Source organism: Diaporthe citri (assembly GCF_014595645.1).
Source record: "Diaporthe citri strain NFHF-8-4 chromosome Unknown scaffold_3, whole genome shotgun sequence".
In the NCBI taxonomy this organism is placed as follows: Eukaryota; Fungi; Ascomycota; class Sordariomycetes; order Diaporthales; family Diaporthaceae; genus Diaporthe; species Diaporthe citri.
This window is the reverse complement of record NW_025064848.1, coordinates 4,569,185-4,590,795: the sequence shown is the minus strand read 5'-3', so window position 1 is coordinate 4,590,795 and position 21,611 is coordinate 4,569,185. Positions and strand designations below refer to the sequence as shown.

The window sequence follows — 21,611 nt, the reverse complement described above, 5'->3', positions numbered from 1 at the left end:
GAATACCTACAAATACAATGGTGCGCTATGCTGAATGTAGCAAAAATCTGACAGGATGAAGAGAGATTTAAAAGAAACAGTGGTGTTGGTAGTGCAGGGTACTTTTCGTCAAAATTCAGCCATCGTCGCCCCACTCCGGAAGCATCCCTACGGCACTAATCCTTGCGGCCTTCTTTCTCGTCTGAGGCTGTGGTTCCTCAGGCTGTTCCTCGATCTGTGAGTCGTCGTCGTCGTAGTGGCTCGAGGGCGACTCGGGCCTCTCCATGACGGGCGTTATATTGTGGTGAGAAGCTTTGCGTAGATCCTGGCCTGCTTTGTTGTACGCCTGCTCGGACGAGTGCCTGGTGTGGGATTTCGTCGATCCGTGGTCTGTTCGCGACTGGCGTGCGGACTTCGGATGAGTATGGTAAGTATTTACAGCGGCAGCCGACGATGCGCGGCTGTGTGACGGCGTTGATGTGCTCGCGGTGACCGTCGATGAGCTTGCAGGAGCGGGGAACCGCTCGGTGTTGTCTACGAGGAAATCACGCAAGTCGGGATTGGACTCGACCACATCTTGTACCTCGCTGATTGTGCCGCCAAGATAGAGTGGAACCTGCTCGTGCTTCTCAGTCTTCGTGCCTGCGTTGTCGGGGCGTTTTGAACTGGGTTTCGTGGAAGGCGGTCGAGGGAACAGCATGGTTGTGGTATCATTTCTGTTGGTGCGGCCGCTGGCGGCGCTCGACACGTGAAGACTGGCTGGTGGTGGTTGCAGAGTCTTAGCCTTGACCGTCTTGATGCTCGATAGCGACTCCTTCTTCGAGGCTTTCCTGTCATCCTGCCCGCAATCCAGCTCAGGCTCCAATGGTTCGCCAATCTGGTGGCTCTCACGCATGCGTGCCCGTTTTGCCCTCATGGCGGCAAGGAGCAGCTCCTCTTGCCGCGTGACGGCCATGAACCTCTCATCTTCAGAAGTGCCTGTACCACTGAGGGTCAAGATTGGACCACCGTGGTCAGGGGCGGAATTGTGTTGGCTCTGGATTACGAGCTCCATGCTCGAAGGGCTGATGGGTGGTGTGGGCTGGCTCATTCTAGGGGACAAGCGGGTTCGGGGACTGTTGTGTTTGTTCTCCATGGCACTGGCCAATTCGTGATGACCATGTACTGTCGGTGCAGCACGGGACTGCAACATGGCAATGTGGTGTACCTCCGAGGCTTGTCTTGAGCCAGCCAGGTGGGCTGGGGCAGGATGAGGACGTGAAAGCTGACTCGCGATTGATTCAGACGTCGAAGTGGACACCTGGGACAGTCGAGATGGCGATCGTACCGACGAAGCTGTGGTGGATGTGGAAGGTGCAACTCCCGGCCGTGGACTGCCGGACGCCATTGCGCTCGCAAGTGAGCTCGCGAGCGAGCTGGTACGAGGATTGATCGGTGGTGGAGTCGTGGTAGTGCTTGTCATATTTTCGGGAATGGCGAGGAACTGCCCTTGGGGGTTCATGCTGGGACGGAATTTGCTCTTTGGGTGTTTTCGTCCTGGGTCCTGCGAAGAGGAAGTACTCGATGGCCTCCGACTGTCAATGGGACTAGAGGCGCTATCAAGCGAGGTGACGCTGGGGATGGACAAGGCTGTCCTCGGTGGTTCTGCGTCGTCATCCTCTGAGTCAGATGAAAGGGACAGCAGACTAGTCGTGTTTGGATCAAAGTCGGTAAAGCTCTGGTCCGTCCTCTTGGAAGCCTTGGAGGTGCGGGTGTGTCTGCTGGACACACTGGCGGCATAGTCAGCCGGAGGCGAGGCCAAACCCAAATTCGTGACGGCAAGCGGCGAATCCGATATTGGAACATGGCTGTGGTCCTGAGGAAACACGGTGTACGGCTGGCGGGTAACTGCAGACAAGGATGGCGAGACGTGGTGGCGGGGCTTGTTGAAGGGCTGCGATGCTGTCGATACACTCTGTCGAACACCTGGTCGCGAGGCAGAATGTGGTTCTGGCTCAGTAGCGCTGACGCTCTGCCGCGAAGCCGGCCTAACACCGTCGCCATTCATGGTGTCGCGGAAGGAAGTGTCTTCGTAGTGTTGGTACAGATTATACAGCGTGCCGGTGTCCGTGGCCCGCTTGCGCAGATTTGCGTTCTTGATGTCGGAGCTCGATACACTGGTCCGATCCGGCCTCGGGCCTCTCAGGCTGCGCAAGCTCTCCTTGGTAAGTTTTCTTCGCAAGCCCTTTTCAGGCTTTGGTTCGCATTCGGATGGTGACGAAGCCGGTGAGGACGAGGACATAAAAGATGGTGACCGTGTCATCAGATCGGGCCCCAACACCATGCTGCTGCCCTTTTGGGTCAGTTTCGTGAATGCCCTCCTAGATGACGCCCCTGCGCTGGGCAACAGGTGTGTGAGATCCAACCTGTTCGGTTTTTTGCGCTCAGGTTTTGGGGGCGCCGGTGCGGGCCGGGGAGAGTCCATGTCCAGGAGCTCCCATGCCTTGTCCGGCAGACCCTTGGCTATTGCCGAGTTGGCGGTCTGCTGAGATATCGACAGGGGTAGCTTCGTCTTGTCGTAGTAGGAAACGATGGTGGAGCTCGACCGGCGCCGCCTCAAACTCGATGCATCCGTGATGGTGTCCGGGTTGTGGCTGCGCCCAGCGTTGCTGTCGCCGACCCCCAGCCCCCTTGGTATTATGTCTGACTCTTGCTCCCATGCCGGCCGCGAATTGGCCCTGCTGGGGGCCACCGTGGGACTCTCCTTGACGGTGCTCAAAGGCGAACGGGACCTGGAGATGCTGCCGGACGCCGTGGTTTCCGAAATGGTAACGCTGATTGCGCTGACGCCCGAGACGGCAGAGTGTGTCTCCCAGAGTCTGGACTGATCGCTAGTGCTGGATATGGGTGAGGCCGTGTCGATGTTGATCTCGGCCGCTCCGAGCAGCTTGCTGGCCTTGTTGGTCATGGGCGCGGATATGCTCTGCACCTCGTGCGTCTTCTCCTTCTGCCGCCGGTGCGGCAGAGGGAACTTGAACTTGGTCGTACCGCCCATTGTGTTTAATGGTTACCGAGGAGCCCCGGAGCCCCAACCCAGCCTTCCCCCCCAACGATCCCCGTGCGTGTTGCTCTCGTCTGTCCCGGTAGGTCTCAATGTGCCCACAGCTGTCGCAAAGATGGGTGGTGGGCGGTTTGCGTTAAGGTTGGACAGGACAGAGCAGAGTTCCTCCCCCGGATCCATCTGAGGACTGAAACCCCAAGCTACAACTTCCCCAAATTCCCAGAAAGAAAGGACCGAAACCCACGAAAGGACAGGACAGAAAGGGACAGGACAGGAGGAGGCGAAGACGCTGGGGAGCGATCGGTAGCTATATTAAGGGTGAGGATACCGCTGTCATTAAAGCATGCGTGGAGGTGGGTCCTGGCCCTGGACTGGTGAGTGGCACGTGGGGTGCGATCGCCGACAGCGACGGCGACGGCGAGGGTCAATTGTATCCCGGGCGGCCCGGGGGGCACCAAGGGACAGCGGTGGAGCTCGCAGGTGGGAGATTAGCGATGTTGCTGCTGGTGATGGCGATGGCGGACGCGACGAGGGCAGTGCGTGAGCAGAGCTGACGTGGAGAAGAGGGAACAGGCCTCAAAGGGCACAGGTTGCTAGCAGCAGTGTGGTATCCTGCAGAACTCCCTTGCCAAATGTTGAATAAGAGCTGATTCTGGGTATTGGTAGGGGGAGGGAGCGGGTGCAGGGATTCGTGGGCCGTCAGGTTGTGCAGAAGCAAGCAAGCATTGCTCATCTGGCCACAGACGACATGTTCCCTGACCCTGACGGGTGGAAATTCGAAATGAGTCGACAAGGCACGTCAGTCTGATAAGACGGACGCAAGCACTGGAACGCGACGGACCCAGGGAAAAGGTTCCCCATAAGATTTGGTTATGACAGGTCGCGTGGGTCGTGCTGAAGGCAAACAAAGCCGGAGCCAGCGTGTGGCATGGGCTGAGCAGAGACTGGCGCAGGACAGACTGGTCGAGACTGAGAGGTGACGGCAATCACCTCATGCCTCAAACGAGTGCGACTGACGGGCTGCCCAGGTACTCAGGCAGCGTGGTGGACGGGCAGGGGCACGGGGGGTCCGCCCGGGCCAACCTTGAAGACTCTCACAGTCGGCGCAGGGCGCTGGACAGAGCGTGTGCAGCAAGAACCCTGCGGTAGCGTGCGGTGCAGATCCACTGCCGGCGTTGTGTTAAATTACGCCCACGAGGGAAAGGAGGGATGTGAGTGGGAGAGGACGACTTGTGACGACAAAAGTGGCAAGGCTCGGGGAATGATCGAGGTCGCAAATTACGACCTGGCCACTTTCGGACAAAGAACAGAATAGTCAGAATCTTGAATACGGAGGAGGACAGGTCGAAGGCCAGGAGATCCCGACAGGCTGAACACGATGGGCAGGCTGGCAGGGTTGGCAGGCTGGCAGACTGGTGACAGTCGGGGCGAAGAGAGGAGTCGTCTCTGGTCCCGTCCCGTCCCGTCTCGTCTCGTCTCGTCTCGTGTTGGGAGGAGGGGGGTTAGGAGGAGGCTTGGATGCTAGATACCAAGTGCCAGGTGCCAGGTGCCAGGTGCCAGGTGCCAGATGAACAATGCCAGATCAGATCCCACGTTGACAGTTGGATGGTGGGAATCTCGGAACTGATGGGCAGTCAGGATGGATCATCAGCAGAGTTGCCAGTGCCCAAACAGAGCCGACTCGAGTATATGTGTATGTAGAGTGGCAGAGCAGGGTGATGGAAGCGACGAAAGAAAAGGGTGGGGGGCGGGTGGGAGCGAGAGGGAGGGAGAGAGGGAGAGGTGCGCTTGCAGGCGACCCTTGCAGGCTTCCAAGGTTGTTTCTCCATCAGTTCCAGTCTTGCCGTCGCAAGTTGCTGTTGATATAACCTACTTCACAGGGGAAAGGGCGCTCGCGGGATATGCATGGGCTGCAGTTGCCGAAAGTAAACCCACCCAGCACTGCTGGGGGAACAGGAGGGAAAAGGGAAGAAGAGGAGGGAAAAGGGTAACATGACCGTAACATGACCGTAACATGACCTCTTCTGGCCCAAGTGCAGTGCCCGCAATGCTACATGGTCAAGGAACAGTCCCGGTCAAGCCCACGTTGAGTGCCCTGGTAGAAGCCTGCCCATATTGCATTGCCCAGATGCAGCAGCAAGACAGCAAGCAAGAAGCAGCAAGCAGCACGCAGCAAGCAAGCAGAGTAATAACATGCACGAAGGGGAAGGTGGGAGTGGAGTGGTAAATTACGGGTGCACAGACGGGGCCAGGGGAGGTGCGTCCGCTCCGTCCGCCTCTCCCCTCCGTTCTCTCCGTTCTCTCCGTTCTCTCCGTCTTGCCACTTCCACCGGGTGTCTGCGAGTGAATCAGCCACACAGTCCTCGATTCCCTCACGCGACTCAGTCGGGCTCTGCCATCGCTGCCGGCCCGCGCACCTCTCAGGTCGATGCCGTTGAGGCTACGTACCTACCTAGGTAGGTGTGCGTGTCTGCCTCTAGCCCACTGGCCACAGATATGCAGCGAAGCCGTTGCATCAACCCGCCCTCGAGCAGAGCCGCACCTGAAGGCTCTGCTACGACTCCTTCCACAGCTCTGGCAACATCGGCCGGTACACTACTGTAGTCGCCCAGGAGAGTCCTGAGAAACGAGCATGCAGAGCTGAAACACCATCCCCGCTTCCGTCGCGGCCCCCTCACCCAACACATGCCTCCCCCGCAGTGCCTTCGATTTAATCTATCTGAAGTTGCTGCTCATGTTTGACGCTGGCGGACCCCGTGCCGTTCGACCACTCGGTAGAAGAAAGGGAAAACCGGACCAGAGCTTGCACCTCGACGCTCGAGGAGCCTCTCAGGTGCGAATACGGCGACCTCCATCCAGAGGTCGGGACAGCATCATGGCACCTGGCTCAATGCCAGGGCAGCCACAGCAGGCCCTTCCAACTCCCAGCAAGCCCAAGCTCACAAGCTCCCGGGCTGCCGGACTCGTGTGTCCAAAACCATCACAGGTGGCCAGACTCTCACCTTCACCTTGCTGCAGCCGTGATGGTGTGCGCCACCTTCTCGGCACACCGCAAATCCTGCTCTTGGCCATCTTGACTCGCCCAGCCCCCGCCTGGCTACCTGGGTGCTCGAGCATCTGCCGAGGCACAGTAGTCAAGAGTCCATAAGTCCGAAGATGCATCGCACCCAAGGTATGGAAGCTGATCCCGGTCCGGAGACAGGCAGGACCTTGAGTTGAGGCCATTCCCTCACCTGCCAGCCTGCCAGTTGATACCGCCCCTCTAGATTGGGTTATGTGGACGCAGACACCGCAAACACTTCGTCAGGTCGCACTGTGATCACAACAGGATGTTCCAGCCTGAAGATGATGTGCCTGCCCTCGGTCGGAACCCAGCAAGCCTGGGCATCGCCGAGCTTGGAGCGACAAGGCCGCGCGCGAGAAGGCGCCACTGCCGGTCGATCGATCTGGGCATGGCTTCTCAGTTGGGCACTGCCGGCGCCCCGACAACCCCCACAGCATGCAGGTACCTACTGCATTGTCCGCTTGCGTTCCCAACACGCAGTGCTTGTGCCGTGAAATCAGATTGCCGAGCATGCAGGCGGTCTGAACTCGGGGGGGGGGGGCGCGGAGCGGGGGTGTGAGGCGGGCGTGGGCAGGCAAGCATTGTGCGTGGCTTCACCACTACGACGGATGCAGTAGATAGTTGCTTGACACGTCGTGACGCGGTGCCTCGACATGACAACATGATGCCCTGCCAATCTCACTCCCGTCGACCACGCACATTGCAACCCCCTTCATTTCACAGTCACAGACAGCGCCCTGGTGTCTGTGCCCGTGCTCGCCACGACAGCACTTATCTCAAAGCCATAACGGCGAGCGACCAAGTACCAAGGTGAGTCTTGGTCCGCGTACCGGGTTCTATTCTTCCGCCGCCACTGGTAGCATTGCTACCATTGCAACAGTGCGACGTTCGAGGTGGCAGTCGGACTTGGTTCTGAGGCTCGAGAGTCGGAGCGAGGATCCAGTCACCCACTTCCCTCCCCGCCAACCGATCTTGCCCTCTGTGGCAAAGGTGTGCTGTAGTGCAGCCACGAGTGCCATTATTATGAGGCGACCACCTAGAATGTTAGTTTATTACACACCAGCTGGCCATGTGCAGCCGGCGTGAAAGGATTTCTTCCCGGTCAGCCGAGTTTCAGACCGTGCACTCAGCTTGGCCACCTGCCTGTTGTCAAGCAGTCCTGCCAGTTCAGGGTGCGTCTCGAAAAGCCTGAGTAGCTTTTACACAAACTATCCTATCCTATGATCTCGTCTGCCATACTCCCTGCTGTAGGACCGACCAGCTGAGGAGCGCCGAGGGGAGACACCCGACTGGGTGCCTGCTGGCTCTTTGCCTACGGCCCCAAGCCAAGCAAGCAACCAAGGTTAGGGCCAGATCCAGATCGTCATCAGCGTTCGTCTACCTTGGGCCCGTAGTCCCGCTCATCTCAAAAGTTCAGGTGTCCATCAAACGCGCCAGTTCCGGGGGCCTGAGCTTTCTTAGTAATTTATATGGCTGGTATGGTAATGTAAAATGAATGCATTAAATGGATATTTAAAATTAAAACGCAGAAAAATTATAAATTTATAAGTAAGCTATAACTTTATATAAAAATAAGAAAAATATTTTTTTAAAATATTTTTTACTTTTTTTTTTTTTTTAATACTTTTAATATAAATAAAATATTAAATAAAAAAATTAATTATTTTTTTTTATTTTATAAAATATAATATATTTAATTTAAAAAATAATAATTAAAAAAATATACCTTATAAAAAATTTATTAAAATTATAATAAGCTTAAATTATGTTATGAGCTAACCTTGGGTTGTTTGCCGTAAGGTGCCTAAATGAGGTTTATATTTAAAGTGCAAAGGAAGAGATCCGCTCCCCATTTATACCCAGAGTTGTGAAATACAAACCAGATACAAGATACAGATACAGATACAGATACAGATACAAGAAAAAATACAGATACAAATACAGATACAAATACAGTATTTTGTATTAGATACTGTATCTATATTTGTATCTGTATCTAGATACAATATATATATATATATATATATATATAAAAAGAAATTTTTTTAATTCTTTTAAATTTTTAAATAAATAAATAAATTTTTAAGTAAATAAAATAAAATTTAATAAATTAAAAGAAATCTTTTAATTCTTTTTTTTCTCTTTTATATATATATTATTATTTTATATCTAATACAAATACAGATACAAAAAAATACAGATACAGATACAGATATAGATATAAAAAAAATACAGATATAAATACAAATACAAATACAGTATTTTGTATCAGATACAGATACAGATACAAGATACATAAATACAGTCACAACTCTGTTTATACCCGCGCCAAAGCTTATTCTTATAAGGCTAAAGCCCGCTAATTAATTATAATGGGCAAAGCTTAACTTATAATATATCCTCCTTTTCCAAGTCCTTATATAAGCCTTAAAGGGCAGCTATATAATAAAAATAAAAGATATTATAATTTAATTATAAATTAAATATCATTCTTTGCCTAGCTATTTAATTATACCTTAGCGCCTTTTAAATATGCTAAAGGCCTAGCTTATTTTCCATAATTAATATATTTTCAGCCCTTATTATTTAATATATTAGCTAAAGCAAGCTAATAAGAAATAATTATTTAAGCATAAGCTAATAGTTAAATTAACGGCATTTTTATAATTCTTTAATATAAGCCCTTTATATAAGCTTTTTTACTTAAAACCTTAAAATTATAAATTTATTATATAATTTATAATTAATTAATGCTTAATTATAAGTAATTTACTTTATTAATAAGAAATTCTTAAATTTTAAGCATTTTATAATATTAAATTAATTAACATATAACTAGCTTATTTTAAGCTTAAGTTAATATTAAGCTAGCAATATTTTTAAGCCCCACCTTATAAAAAAATTTTACACTCTCTTAAATAAACTCCTTTTCCTTATCAACCTTAATTAATAAAAGCTACACCCTTATTTTCTTATAATAATTAAGCTAGCTATATATAAAATACTTAACTTTACTTATTAAAATTATTATAATATTAATATTTATTACTTTATTATTTTAAAATTAAGTATTATTTTCTTTTATTATAATATTAAAAATACCCTTATATTATTATAAGGTAAAATAAAAGGCCTTAAATATATTTAATTACTCCTTATAATTAAGCTAAGCTCTTATTATAAAAATTAAATTATTAGCTATTAATAATATTTTATATTTATTTAACTAACTTTAAGCCTTTATTATATAAATTAATTAATTAAATTAAGTAAGAAATTTTATTATCCCCTTTTTATAACGTTATTATAATATAATTAAGCTAAGCTTAATATGCCTTTATTTAAAAAGGTTCCTAAACGCAAGGCAAACCTTTTTTTAAAAACTTTTTAACTACCTTTTAAATATTTTTATAAAATTAATATAAGGTAAAAATTAATTATAAAAAGTTTTTAGCTAATTAAATATATAAAAAAATTAAGCTCTTTTAATGCTAATTATTTCTTTATTTATTATAAACTTAACTTTTATCTTTATTAATTAAGTTATTAAGTATTTTTAAGATAAAAGTTTCTTAAGATAAGGAAATGCTTAATAAGCTATTATTATTTTTTTTAAGTCTTATTATATTAAGTTTTATATAATTATATTATAAGTTTATAATATAAAAAAACTTTAAATATATATTATAAGTTAATTTTAAGTTATTTATTATAAGGTGCTTAAATAAAGTTTATATTTAAAGTATAAAGAAAGAAATTTACTCTTTATTTATATTTATATTAAAGCTTATTTTTATAAGGTTAAAACCTGTTAATTAATTATAATAAGCAAAGCTTAACTTATAATAAATTAATATATTTAAGCTATATATAATATAATTAAATAACTTAAAAAAGCTTAAATAATTATATATTTTTTAATTTAAATAATTATAATTATAAGATTATTAATAAAATTAATTTATAATAAAAAGCATTAATTAACTTTTAATTTTATTAAAGACTAGCTTATAATAAAATTAAGTTTTAAATTTTTAAAAAAATATTTATTTATTTTTTAAAAAATTTAAGGAAAAAAAGTTAAGTTTAAAGTTAATTAAAAAAAGGCTATATTTTAATCCTTATATAAGCTATATTTTAATTATAAATCTCCTTAGCTGCAAAGCTATCCCATTCTTTCAAGCTATACCTTATGTAAGTATAAATTCTAAGTTATGCTTAGCTTTGCAGCCAAGGAGGTCTGTGTGTCCGAGATAAAGTCCCGCCCGATTCTTGCCGTCCCGCCCCCCGAGAGGCTTTTTTTCGTCGGCTCGCGGTTTAAGCCGAACCAGTTTCGAGTAGACTCTTGTGGGTTCATCCTCGTCCGCTCTTTCAAGGTTGCTTGTTTCCGGCTGGAATGAGCCATCCCTTGAAGAGCAAAAGCTCACGTTTAAGGGGTAGGGCTTGTCACATCTATGCCTGGAAATGAATGAGTCCGCCTTGTGCCACGAAGGTTTTGACAAATTGTTCTGAGTGTGTCAATATGTTTTGATTTGGCTTTTGGAAACTTACCTGAATAATGCCACTTATAAGTCAGGCAGACTCACGGCGCAGTAGTTGACCCATACTACATATCTCGTTTCCATTTTAAGACCTCGTTCTGGCAACATCCGAGAAACGGTTCCATGTCATGACACAACTGGGTTGGGAGACCAGAATAATCAACCAGGAGCAGTGGGCGCCCGCGGTCGCGCAGTGGCTGCGGGCCGACGGGAGCGTTAGGTTTGGCTCGAACACTACGAAAATCGCAGCAAGTCAACTTGCTGGACGTGGACATGGCAGTGCAGCTCCTGTAACAGGAATCTTCTTCGGGCCGGGGACAACTATGGATCGCTCTTGATTGTAACGTCCAGCCCGGGCGATCAGGCGAGAAGAACCTGGCAACATCTCGACGAACCAGTGTAGTCCTCTTACTACTACGTAGTGTGATGCAAAGAACACGCGACTTACCCAGGTAGCTAGGATGGGACGCTTCAAAGTTACCCATACGTCCAAATGCGCTTAGTGCAAAGTCTGCCATACCAAGGCAGTATCAAGAGAACGAGCCTGCATTGTCGACTGGCCCGAAGCACTGCAGATTGAAGGACTCTGGTGTACTGTTGTACCCACAAATCGCGGGAGAGGTATAAGCATCTCCAAAACTACCTGGGTAGTGCGTAGTATAATATTATTTGACAAGTACATTGTCTTCTGCATAGTTCCTCGCTCGGGCGGCTCCCAGCCCGTATGAGCTTGCATCGATGGGGTAGCCACCAAAAGAGATGCTGATCTTGAACGACTACAGGCAATGAGAACAATGTCCCGGTTGCGATCCGAGCTCTCGAGAATAACTGTTGCACAGTTATCCCGTATCTCGACGTAGTGACGAAAGCACAAACTTGTCACATTGGCAATCTCACGTAGCCAGCGATACTGTCAGATCATTTGGTTTATAATATTTTGACCAAACGGATTGATATCAGGACGGCTTGCCAGCTTATGTATACCTAAGTGCAACGTGAAGTATCAATTCGGGAGCCCGTCAGCATGTAGGCTCGCAAGACAATGCTTCAAAACGGCCTGTTGAAATGGCCAACGCGAAAATCTCGACTCGAGCCCTTCGAGAGGCTTGGCTTGGCACGAAATGAAGCCAAATCTCAGATATGGACTCTCATCCTTGTGCGATGAAGTGAAAGTCCTAGGACATTCGCAACCTCTCTCGCCATGTCGGATTTCCGTCCCAGGTACCACAGAGCCTTCACACAATCTTGACAACGGTCAGAATTGTCCCTCAGGTCAGCAACCGAGGTTTCTGACACAATGTTGCCATCAACATCAGACAGCCCCATGCCTTCCAGAAGGATTACCGCCGCCCGAGAAAACGTCCTGATCAAGATCATAGTCCACTGTTATGGCACGAGTCAGTGAATATTCGAATACTAATGCACAGCCCTATTCCAGCCCGTCAAAAGGCTCTAGCCCAAGCTTGTCTCATGTGTTCGAGGTGACTGCTGTGCCACTAAATTGCAGGGGTATCGAGATAGTACTCACAGGCTCTGTCAACAAAGCGCCATCGCTGACTGCATGGTGGAAGTTAACCAGTTCTCCGTAGTCGTCGTGGCGGGGCGTAGAGGCTTTCGCCAGGTCAGATATCATACGGACGCTGGCAGAGCGGATGTGGCGAGCTTCCCTCGTCTTGGTCCGCGCCCAAGATCCAAACTCCACGCGCGAAGCTTGCTGATCCACGCACTCGATCAGGTCCGCCATCAGAAGAGTGGCAAGCAACCAGTGTCCAAGCAGACACACGTACCAGCTCTGTATCCGAGCAGAGAGGGAGAGGTGGTGGTGTATGCAGTCGGTAAATAACGGTTGGTATAAACGGTCCCAGTGCCGGTAAACCATCAACGAGTCCTCTATCGCGTCCTGGATTGTCTCCCCGTCTACATCTCGGGCGATCAAGGACTGGAGGCGGGTGACCTTTCGATAGAGAAGCACCTTGACAGGCGCAGCATCTATCAGCTCCTGTGCAATAATCTCATCCGCGAGTGGAAGACGCAGCCCGGCGGCCTTTGTTTGCTGATCCTTGCTCAATATATTGTTCCATTGCTTTGCGACATTCGCCGTAACAGGGGAAGAAGACTGTGCAAAAGCCACGCTGCCACTGTCCTCGTCTGATATGGTGAGAGGTCTTTCTGTCATGGCTTTGTATAAGTGGTCAGCACATTTCTGCGTGGGATTAAAATATGATCCAGCAAAATTCGAAACTCTCCCAGGAGGCCTTGGCCTGTCAAACCCGGATTCGCCGACATCCATTCTCTCAACCAAGCGTGGGAGTAGAAACAAACTGTGGGCAAGATGGAAGCGAACAATGCAAGCGTGATGTGAGCATTCTCAATCTGACAAGTACCAGCGAGGGAACCGGGGGCGGGGAGGGGCGCAGCAAGCAGGGAAAGTTGATTACCAGCGCTGATTGTGTCGAACATGACTGCCAACCAGAAGAGAAGGTCGATTGTCTTTTTAGACTCGTCATCGCATCGCCTGTGACCCTTGTCCTCTTTCGTCCGAAGGTTCCTGTCGTGCAGCTCGACACGGCGTCGTAAAACGTGCAGTCGCCTCGTCGCTCGTTCCAGCCAGATTTGTTGACTGTCATCCCGCAGAATTTCCTCTACTGCTTCCGGCGTGTCAACATTTCGAGCCGCCCCAGGATGATCCGGTTGTTGTGCAAACTTCTCAGCATACTTCTGAGTCAAGCCGAAAATTATCTCCGCGAAGACCACCCTGAACGAGTCGATCTCGCTACACTCATCCAGAGCTCTGCGAGCCTGATTCCAAAATGACTTTTGCAAGGTCCGGTCGAATTCTTCTTCTAGGTCAGGCTCCGGTGGCTGGAATATGTGCGAAAGATCCAGGCTGTCGCCGGCAGACCAGCGCGCTTTGCTCCTCTCACTCGACTGTGCCCACTGCGCCGTAAAAGCCATGACCGCCGAATTCAGAGCATGCGCCACCTTCCTCTCCTCAGCGGTGCTCAGTTTCTTCAGGCCCAACGAAGTTGCCATCCGGTCGAGCCTGATGACCCGTCGATACACGCGGTTAGACCAATCTGGACCCCAATCCGTCTGCATGTTCTGGAATGCCCCAAACTGCTGCTGACTGTCACTGCTCGTAGAGCTCGGAGTTGACGGCAGAGACTTGTACGGGCACGTGTGCTCGACCAGCCAGCATGACAGCGCGCCTTCCATCACGTCGTGGTAGATCTTCATCATTGTCTCCCCAATTATGAAGCTATTGGTTGTGGCAGATAGCCGGTTCCCCGACATTAAATCCCAAGGGGGGGCTGAAGTTGGCATATGAATAACTGCCCGGCCTGTGCTCGTCCTGCGCCTTTTCCGGACAGGATTAAGGTCATCTGAAGAAGAGGGACTGCTGACAGCCAGGGAGGTCGGGCTCGACCAGACATCAGGACCAAAGGAATTGAGCGTCTCAGGGGCACTGTGCAAGGCATTCGGTTGGCCCGTGGGTCCCGTGGTGAATGAGCCCAGGCTGTAATCGGTGAGCTGACTGTTGGCGTCTATGAAATGAGGCTGCATATGTTGCCCACTGTCCCTCATGTCCATGGGCAGGAACGGGGAGGCAAGCGAAGCGTCCCTAAAGGCTGCAGCCGGCTGGAACCTCTCCGGATTGGGCACCGGATACGGGCAACTCTCAAGCCCAAGCTGATCCTGCGCAAGGGTGTTGTCCGGGCGGTGGGCATAGGGCGCATCGAATGTTAGTATCTGGGATGATGGATGGAGCGGACGCAAGGGGATGTTGGAAGGCGCGGGCGCAGCGGCCGGTCCAGGCGGCTTCTTCGCTGACGGCGTCGATACATCAGAGGCAAGCTGCTGCTTCTCCTTCCGGTTGACCTGTTGGCTGTGGACCCACTCGAAGGTGCATTGCTTGTTCGTCCTGACGCAGTTTGTACATGGCCCCAGAAGGTCAGGCTGGTCGTCTGTGCCTGGAGTCGTGTTAGTCTCATCTGAGAGGGAGAGATGGATACAACCGTTCCTGTCTCTCTCTGTTCCCGCCTGCGCTGCGGCCGGATCTAGGTGAATGAATGAATGTCTCTGGGTCAAAGAATACCTCCATGACTCGAAATGGCTGCGTTGCCCGGGGCCTGCGGGGGCTTTACAACGGTGCTGGCCGCATCGAGCGCCCGCTGGTCGCGCAGCCAGACGGCGTCGCAAGCTCTTTTACCCTTCCTGCACTGGTCGCAGCTCGAGTTCTGTCGCCGGCTCATTGTCATCGATGCGCCATAAGGCCATGTGTATGTGTGTCCAGCTGTTGCGAGGTCGCAGAGGCAGGGCGAGGCGACGGAGTCCGACGCACGTCGGATCTAGCGCGAAGAGAGTTCGGCCGGGATGGAACGCCTCGCTGACGGGGCACATGACCTTCCACTCTAGCTTCACCCTGGGCAAATGCAGACAAGCATGGCCCCTGAATCTCTCGATAGCTGTCCCCGCACTCAGCTGGCTGCGCGGGCAGCCAGCTGAGACGCAGGGCGGCACCATGTCTCAAAAAACTGGACTGCATCTGCACTCGATCCGCTCGGTTTGTATGCCTATGTACTGTCTAAGTGCCACAACGGACATAGATCCTGTGGAGACACAGCAGTGGGAGCTGATGTTGGCAACCTCACGGGCCTCCCCCCCCGGCCTATCCACCTTCCCCAATCCCCAGGTGCCCCGGCTCTTAGGTCTCCGGACCCCACGGCCCGTCCTAGGCCTATTCCCGACCCGTGTGGCACAGTGTACAACGTCCCTGCTGTGTTTCTGATGCAGGCAGACTCGTTCTAAAATCTTGACGCTCAGCCTAGTGTTGGGATTGCAACGCAAAATCTTCATGTCTACTAATTCGCTGCTGTCAGAATAGACCAGTCGCCACAAAACACTTAGGTATGGCATCAGCACTTCATTAATGCCCCTCGTAGATGGGAGGCAGACTGCGTGCGAACGACTGAGTGCGGCTCAATTGCAACTCCCAAAATTGATAATAGTCTTACGAAGTCAAGAACTCTGAGACCATGGCATTGGCAACTGCCATGAACCTGACTCTAGGTTCGGCGGTGCTCTTTCCATATGTGTCATTGCCTCCTTGGCCCTTCAACACAACAGAACTCATTTGACCGTTGGTTCATTCTCGACCAAGCTGCTCCAGGTGCGTCGTACTCTGCGGCCCAACACATATCGTGATACCCGCGGACATTCTGCTACCGCGGGATACGTATCCAAAGATATGTATCTACCAAGGACAATGTGGACGCAGAGCCGCTGACTCTTGCGAGAGTTAACTACGTAGTGAGCGGCACGGGACAGACAGAGCTTATCAACAGACACTCAGACCAAGTAAATTCTCGCTCGCCACCAGAACTCTCTTAATCGATGAAAGTACTATGAGGAGGGACAACAAGTACCTGAGCGAGCTCCGCCTGCTTGTGCACGTCGCTCCAGAGGCACATATATGTATGGCCAGACGACCTAGCTTGGTTGAGGTATGCTTGAAACGTCAGTCAGACAACAGCCTTTTCTCCCTGAAGTCACCCATTATCTCTTGCAGAGCGTCCCCATTATGGTGGCTGAGCTTTTCAACAGACTGATTTGACTGGTTCCAACTGTGTCACGTTGCGCGCATGTACTCAAATCAGTGGCGTCTTCCCCTGTTGAGAAGCGGCCCACAGTATACATCGTCGAACATGGAACTGTCCTGAACTCAATTCAAACTTTTAACACACACCTTGGCCTCTGTGCCAGTCATCTTGTGCTATGGGTAGGATCATCAGCTGTGTGTCCAATTACCTATCTGGATATAACATACTTCTGTCACTGATTATTCATCGTCTGGGCGCCGTGGCAGAGTGGTCTAATGCGATAGACTAGAATACTTGAAGAGCCATTCTGGTTATCTATTCTCTTCGGAGGCGCATGTTCGAATCATGCCGGCGTCGCAATTTCTTTTGCTCAATTCCAGAGAGTCGAGATCCTAAGCGTTGTCCTTTTTAATATTTAAGCTCATTTCAAACTTTCCATAAAGAAAATATAAGTTAAGAGTATATAAATTTATATAAATAATAATTATATTTAAGTTAATATTAAATAAGCTTTATAAAATTAACTTTAATTATATTTAATTTTTTTCCTTAATATATATAATTATAATATTATATATATTTATTTATTATAAAATAATATTATAATTATTTATATAATTAATAATAAAAAAAGTAATTTAATTTAATTTTAATATTATTAAATATAATTTATTAATTAAATTAATTTAATAATTATAAAAAAAGTTTAAAAATAATTTTATAATTTTTTTTAATTTAATATATTATATATTTTTTAAAAATAAAATAAATATTTAAAAAATTTAAAATAATAATTTATATTTATTAATTATTAAAAAAAAAATTTAATTTTTTTAATTTATATAAAAATAATTAATAAAATAAAATTTATATATTAATTATTAATTTATAATTAAAAAATATATAATTATTATATATATATATTATTATATATAATAATAATAATAATAATAATAATAATAATAATATAATTTATAAATAAATAAATTTATTTAATAAAGTTTATAAATTTTTATTAATATTAATTATATTAAATATTTTAATTTTTTATATTAATTTTATTTTAATTTATTTATTTAAATATTTATTATATTAAATATTAATATTATATTATATATATTTTTTTATTAAAAAAAAAAATTATTTTAATTATTTAAATAATTTAAAAGCTTTAAAAAATTATTTAAAACTTTAAAAATAATTAAAAATATATAAAATTTTTTATATTTATTTAATATATTATTAAATAAAATATTTAAAAATCTTTATTATATTTATTTAAAATAAAAAATATAATTAATTTAATATTAATATTATAAAATCTTAAATTTATTAATAAATATTAAGTTTATTATAAATTAATTTAAAGTTATTTATAAAAAATATTTAAATAAAATTTATATTTAAAATATAAAAAAAAAGTTTATTTTTTATTTATATTTAACGTTAAGCACCAACGAACGATGCATATTAGCGAGCAACGCACTTTTTAGTATTAAGAGCATAATAACTTAAATTGCAGCACCATAATTAGAAAAAATTAATTAAATTTAATTGGAATTGGAATTTATAGATTATTTTATATTTTTCTTATAAGTTTGCGCATTATGCCCGGTTTCATTGCAATTGCCATATTATCTTTTTATTAGTTTGCTATAAATTAACTTCTTAATGTTATTATTTATTTTATTAGCTAGCCGCTTTCCCTTTTCCTTTTTATTAATTAACTCTTTAGCCTTTTATATAATAAGTGCTTCTTTATTCTGCATATATATTTTTTTAGCTCTTTAATGCTTAAAAAGTATTATATTTATAGCTTAAAGATTATTAATCTCTTAGGTTAAAAGTATAACTATATAAGCTAATAATTATATACCCTTTGCTAACTTATTAATAATAGCTAAAATTAATATTAAGGAGCTTTCTTAATAATAAAAGATTTAGTTTTTAATTAAAGTTAATTAAGAAATTACTTATATTAAGTTATGTAATATTTAAAAAACCTAAGGTATAAGTAGTATTAAAGAGCTTAATATAGCTATTAATATTTAAATCTTGATATTTAGCTTAGAAAGCATAGCTTTTTGGTTAAATAAGATAAGGCCTGCTTCTTTAAAACCTCCCTTAATGCTTTTTAGCTTGAAAACCCTCTTATATATAGCGTAAAAGGCAAGGAAGAACTCTATTTTATTAATATAAATAATTTAAGCCTTGCTAAACTGGCTGATTTCTACATTATATATCTTTTTTAATAAATTAAAATACTTAATATTTAATGGCTAAAGTAAATAAAATAAATAAGGAGGCATATAAAAAGTAATAATATTCTTAAATTTATAATATTGCTTAAAATTTATAAAATAATAGCTTTTATGCTTATTAAGAATTAATAGCTAATAAATGCCCTTTATATATAATATAATATGTTTTTTAAAGTGCTAAATTTATTTTATAATAATTTTATTACTTATTTATTTATTTAGGCTTATTTTAATTACTTAATTATTTAAAAGGCTACCCTTAATATATTAGCTTATAAGGTATATTTTAGCCTTAATAATTAAGAATGGCAATTTATATTATTTATCTTTATTAATTAATTTAATAATTATTGCTTATTATTAATTCCTAAGTTATATTTATTTTACTTATCCTTGCTAATTAAAACATATAATTATTATTTTAAGTAATTTAATGCTTATTATAAAGCTTAACTTATTAAAGTTATAAATATTATAATTAAGAATATTATATTTATTATATATATTAAATATAAGATTAAATTATATATTTATTATATTAAGATCTTTATATAAAGCCCTTTAATAGTTATATATATAATTAATGCGTATTTTAAAACGTGGTTTTAATAAGATAAGTTTTTTTATCTAATTAATCTTAACGGCATCGCCATTATAATTACAAAGTAAAGAATTCGCTATATCTTTAATATCTTTAAGAATAAGTAAGTATCCTTACGAATCTTAATTAAGTATATATTAAATAAGCACCTTTTCTTTTATTTTTATTAATCTCTTATTATTAAAGTAAGTATTGCATTATATGGTTTAGCCGGCCATTTTATAATAAAGGGTAAACTTAGGGACTTAATAAATATTAACTATACATTATTTACTTAATTTTAAATTATTTTAAAAAGCTTAAATAGCAAGTTTAATCTTATCTTCTTTTATTTTATTTATTTTAAAATATAATGCAAGAAAACGCAGTTATAAAATACATTATAATAGTTCCAGGAAAAGTACGTCGCTCGCTAATATGCGTCGTTCATTAGTGCTTAACGTTATATTAAAGCTTATTTTTATAAAATTAAAATTTATTAATTAATTATAATAAATAAAACTTAAATTATAATAAATTTAATATTTTATAAATTTATAATTATTAAAAAACTTTTTATAAAAATTTAAAAATTATTAAAAATTAATTTAAATTATTTTAAAATATAATAATTAAATATAATATTATAATTAATAATTTATATAATTTTAATAAAATTAATTTTATAATAAATATAATAATTATATTAATAATAATTATATATATTAATAAATATAAAACAATTAATTTAATTTAATTTAATAATTAAAAATAAATTATAATTATTAAATATATTAATATAAAAAATTAATATATTTTATTATTTATAATTATTTAAAATATTTATTATTTTATAAATTAAATTATAAAGTTAAATTTTTTAAATAATTAAATTATTAAAATTATTTTAAATAAATAAATTAATATTAAAATTAATTTAAATTAAATTTAATATTTTAATAAATATATTTAATAATAAATAAAAAATATATATTAAATATTAATATTAAATAATTATAAAAGTTATATATTAATTAAAGTTATATAATATATTAATTATATATTTAATTTTATTTTATAAAAAATATAAATTTAAATTTTATTATAATTATTTAAAAAACATTTTAAAAATTTTCTTTTTAATTAAATTAATTTTTCTTAACTTTATTAATTAAAAAATTATATATAAAGTATTTAAAAAACTTTATTAAAATTAATAAATAATAAATTATAAATTAATAAGTTTTAATATTAAATTATTAAATATTTTATTATAAAAAATAAAAAAAATTAAATTAATAAATTAAAAAACTTAAAATAATTCTTAAATAACTTATATTAAAGCCTTATATTAATAAAAATAACTTTATAATATTATATTAAAAAAATTTAAATTTTTTAATAAAAAATAATAACTTTTAATTTAAATTATTATAAAAACTTATTTATTAAAAAAAGTAACTTTTAAAAAAATTAATAATAAAGGAAAATTTATTATAAAATTTAAAAATAATTAACTTTATATATCTTAATAATAAATAAAGTAAATGCTTTTAATTAAAAAAAAGAAAATATATTAATTTTTATTTAACTTTAAATATAATTCTTTTAATATAAATAATAATAAAAAAATTATATATTATTAATAAACTTTATATATATATATATATTATATATATTTATAATTTTATAAAAATTAAATTATTATTATTATATATTCATTAAGTTTAATTAATATTATAAAAATAATAATATTATTTTTATTAATATATTAATATTTTTTTTATTAAATATTATATTATATTTATTTTTATATATATATATATAATAATAAAATTATTTTTTTTATTTAAGCTTTTATTAATTATATTATTAAATTTAAGTTTTTTTAATATTTATAATAATTTATAATAAAACTTTAATAAAAATTAATATTTAATTTATATTTAAAAAAATTAAAATTAATATTTAAAATTTAAATTTTATTATTTTTAAGCTTAATATATATTTATAAACTTTTATATAATTTTTTATTATTTTTTTTAATCTTAAAAAAGTTTTAAATTTTATTTAATATTTAATAAATTATTAAATAATTAAGCTTTATTAAAAATAAAATTTTTATTTATTAAAAAAAACTTTTTTATATTAATTATAAAGATTATTAATTAAATAATAAAAATAATATAAATTATAATTATTTAAAAATTTTTATAAATAAATAAATTTATATATTTTAAAATATTAATATAATATTTATTAAGTATTAAAAAGTTAAATTAATTTAAATATAATTTAAAAAATATTTATTATTAAGAAATTTTAAGCTTTTATTTAAAAAAAAAAAAAATAAAATAATTAATTAATAAAATAAATAATAATATTAAAAAAGTAATTTATAATAAATTAATTAAATAATAAAATAATAATTATAATAAAATTAACTTAATTAATTTAATTAATATAAATATATTTATTTTAATAATTTATAATAAATTATATTTTTAATAACATAATTAATATAGTTTATTGTTAAGTAATTTATA

General features: G+C 40.5%; 2 protein-coding genes and 1 non-coding gene across 3 annotated transcripts; 1 reads left to right on the top strand and 2 right to left on the bottom strand.

Annotated features, from left to right (window-relative positions):
- Positions 1-115: 115 nt before the first annotated feature.
- On the bottom strand, positions 116-3,013 carry INS49_008811 (uncharacterized protein; the record flags this gene model as incomplete). Its single annotated transcript, XM_043169548.1, has 2 exons — positions 116-957; positions 1,489-3,013. The coding sequence occupies 2 exons, from the start codon at positions 3,011-3,013 to the stop codon at positions 116-118; spliced, it is 2,367 nt and encodes a 788-aa protein (XP_043027228.1).
- Positions 3,014-11,758: 8,745 nt separating this feature from the next.
- INS49_008810 (uncharacterized protein) lies at positions 11,759-13,864 on the bottom strand (the record flags this gene model as incomplete). Its single annotated transcript, XM_043169547.1, has 3 exons — positions 11,759-12,007; positions 12,153-12,802; positions 13,063-13,864. The coding sequence occupies 3 exons, from the start codon at positions 13,862-13,864 to the stop codon at positions 11,759-11,761; spliced, it is 1,701 nt and encodes a 566-aa protein (XP_043027227.1).
- A 2,613-nt stretch (positions 13,865-16,477) lies between these two features.
- Positions 16,478-16,581, top strand: INS49_008809. Its single transcript has one exon. It is a non-coding gene; the product is annotated as a tRNA-Ser (tRNA).
- Positions 16,582-21,611: the final 5,030 nt, after the last annotated feature.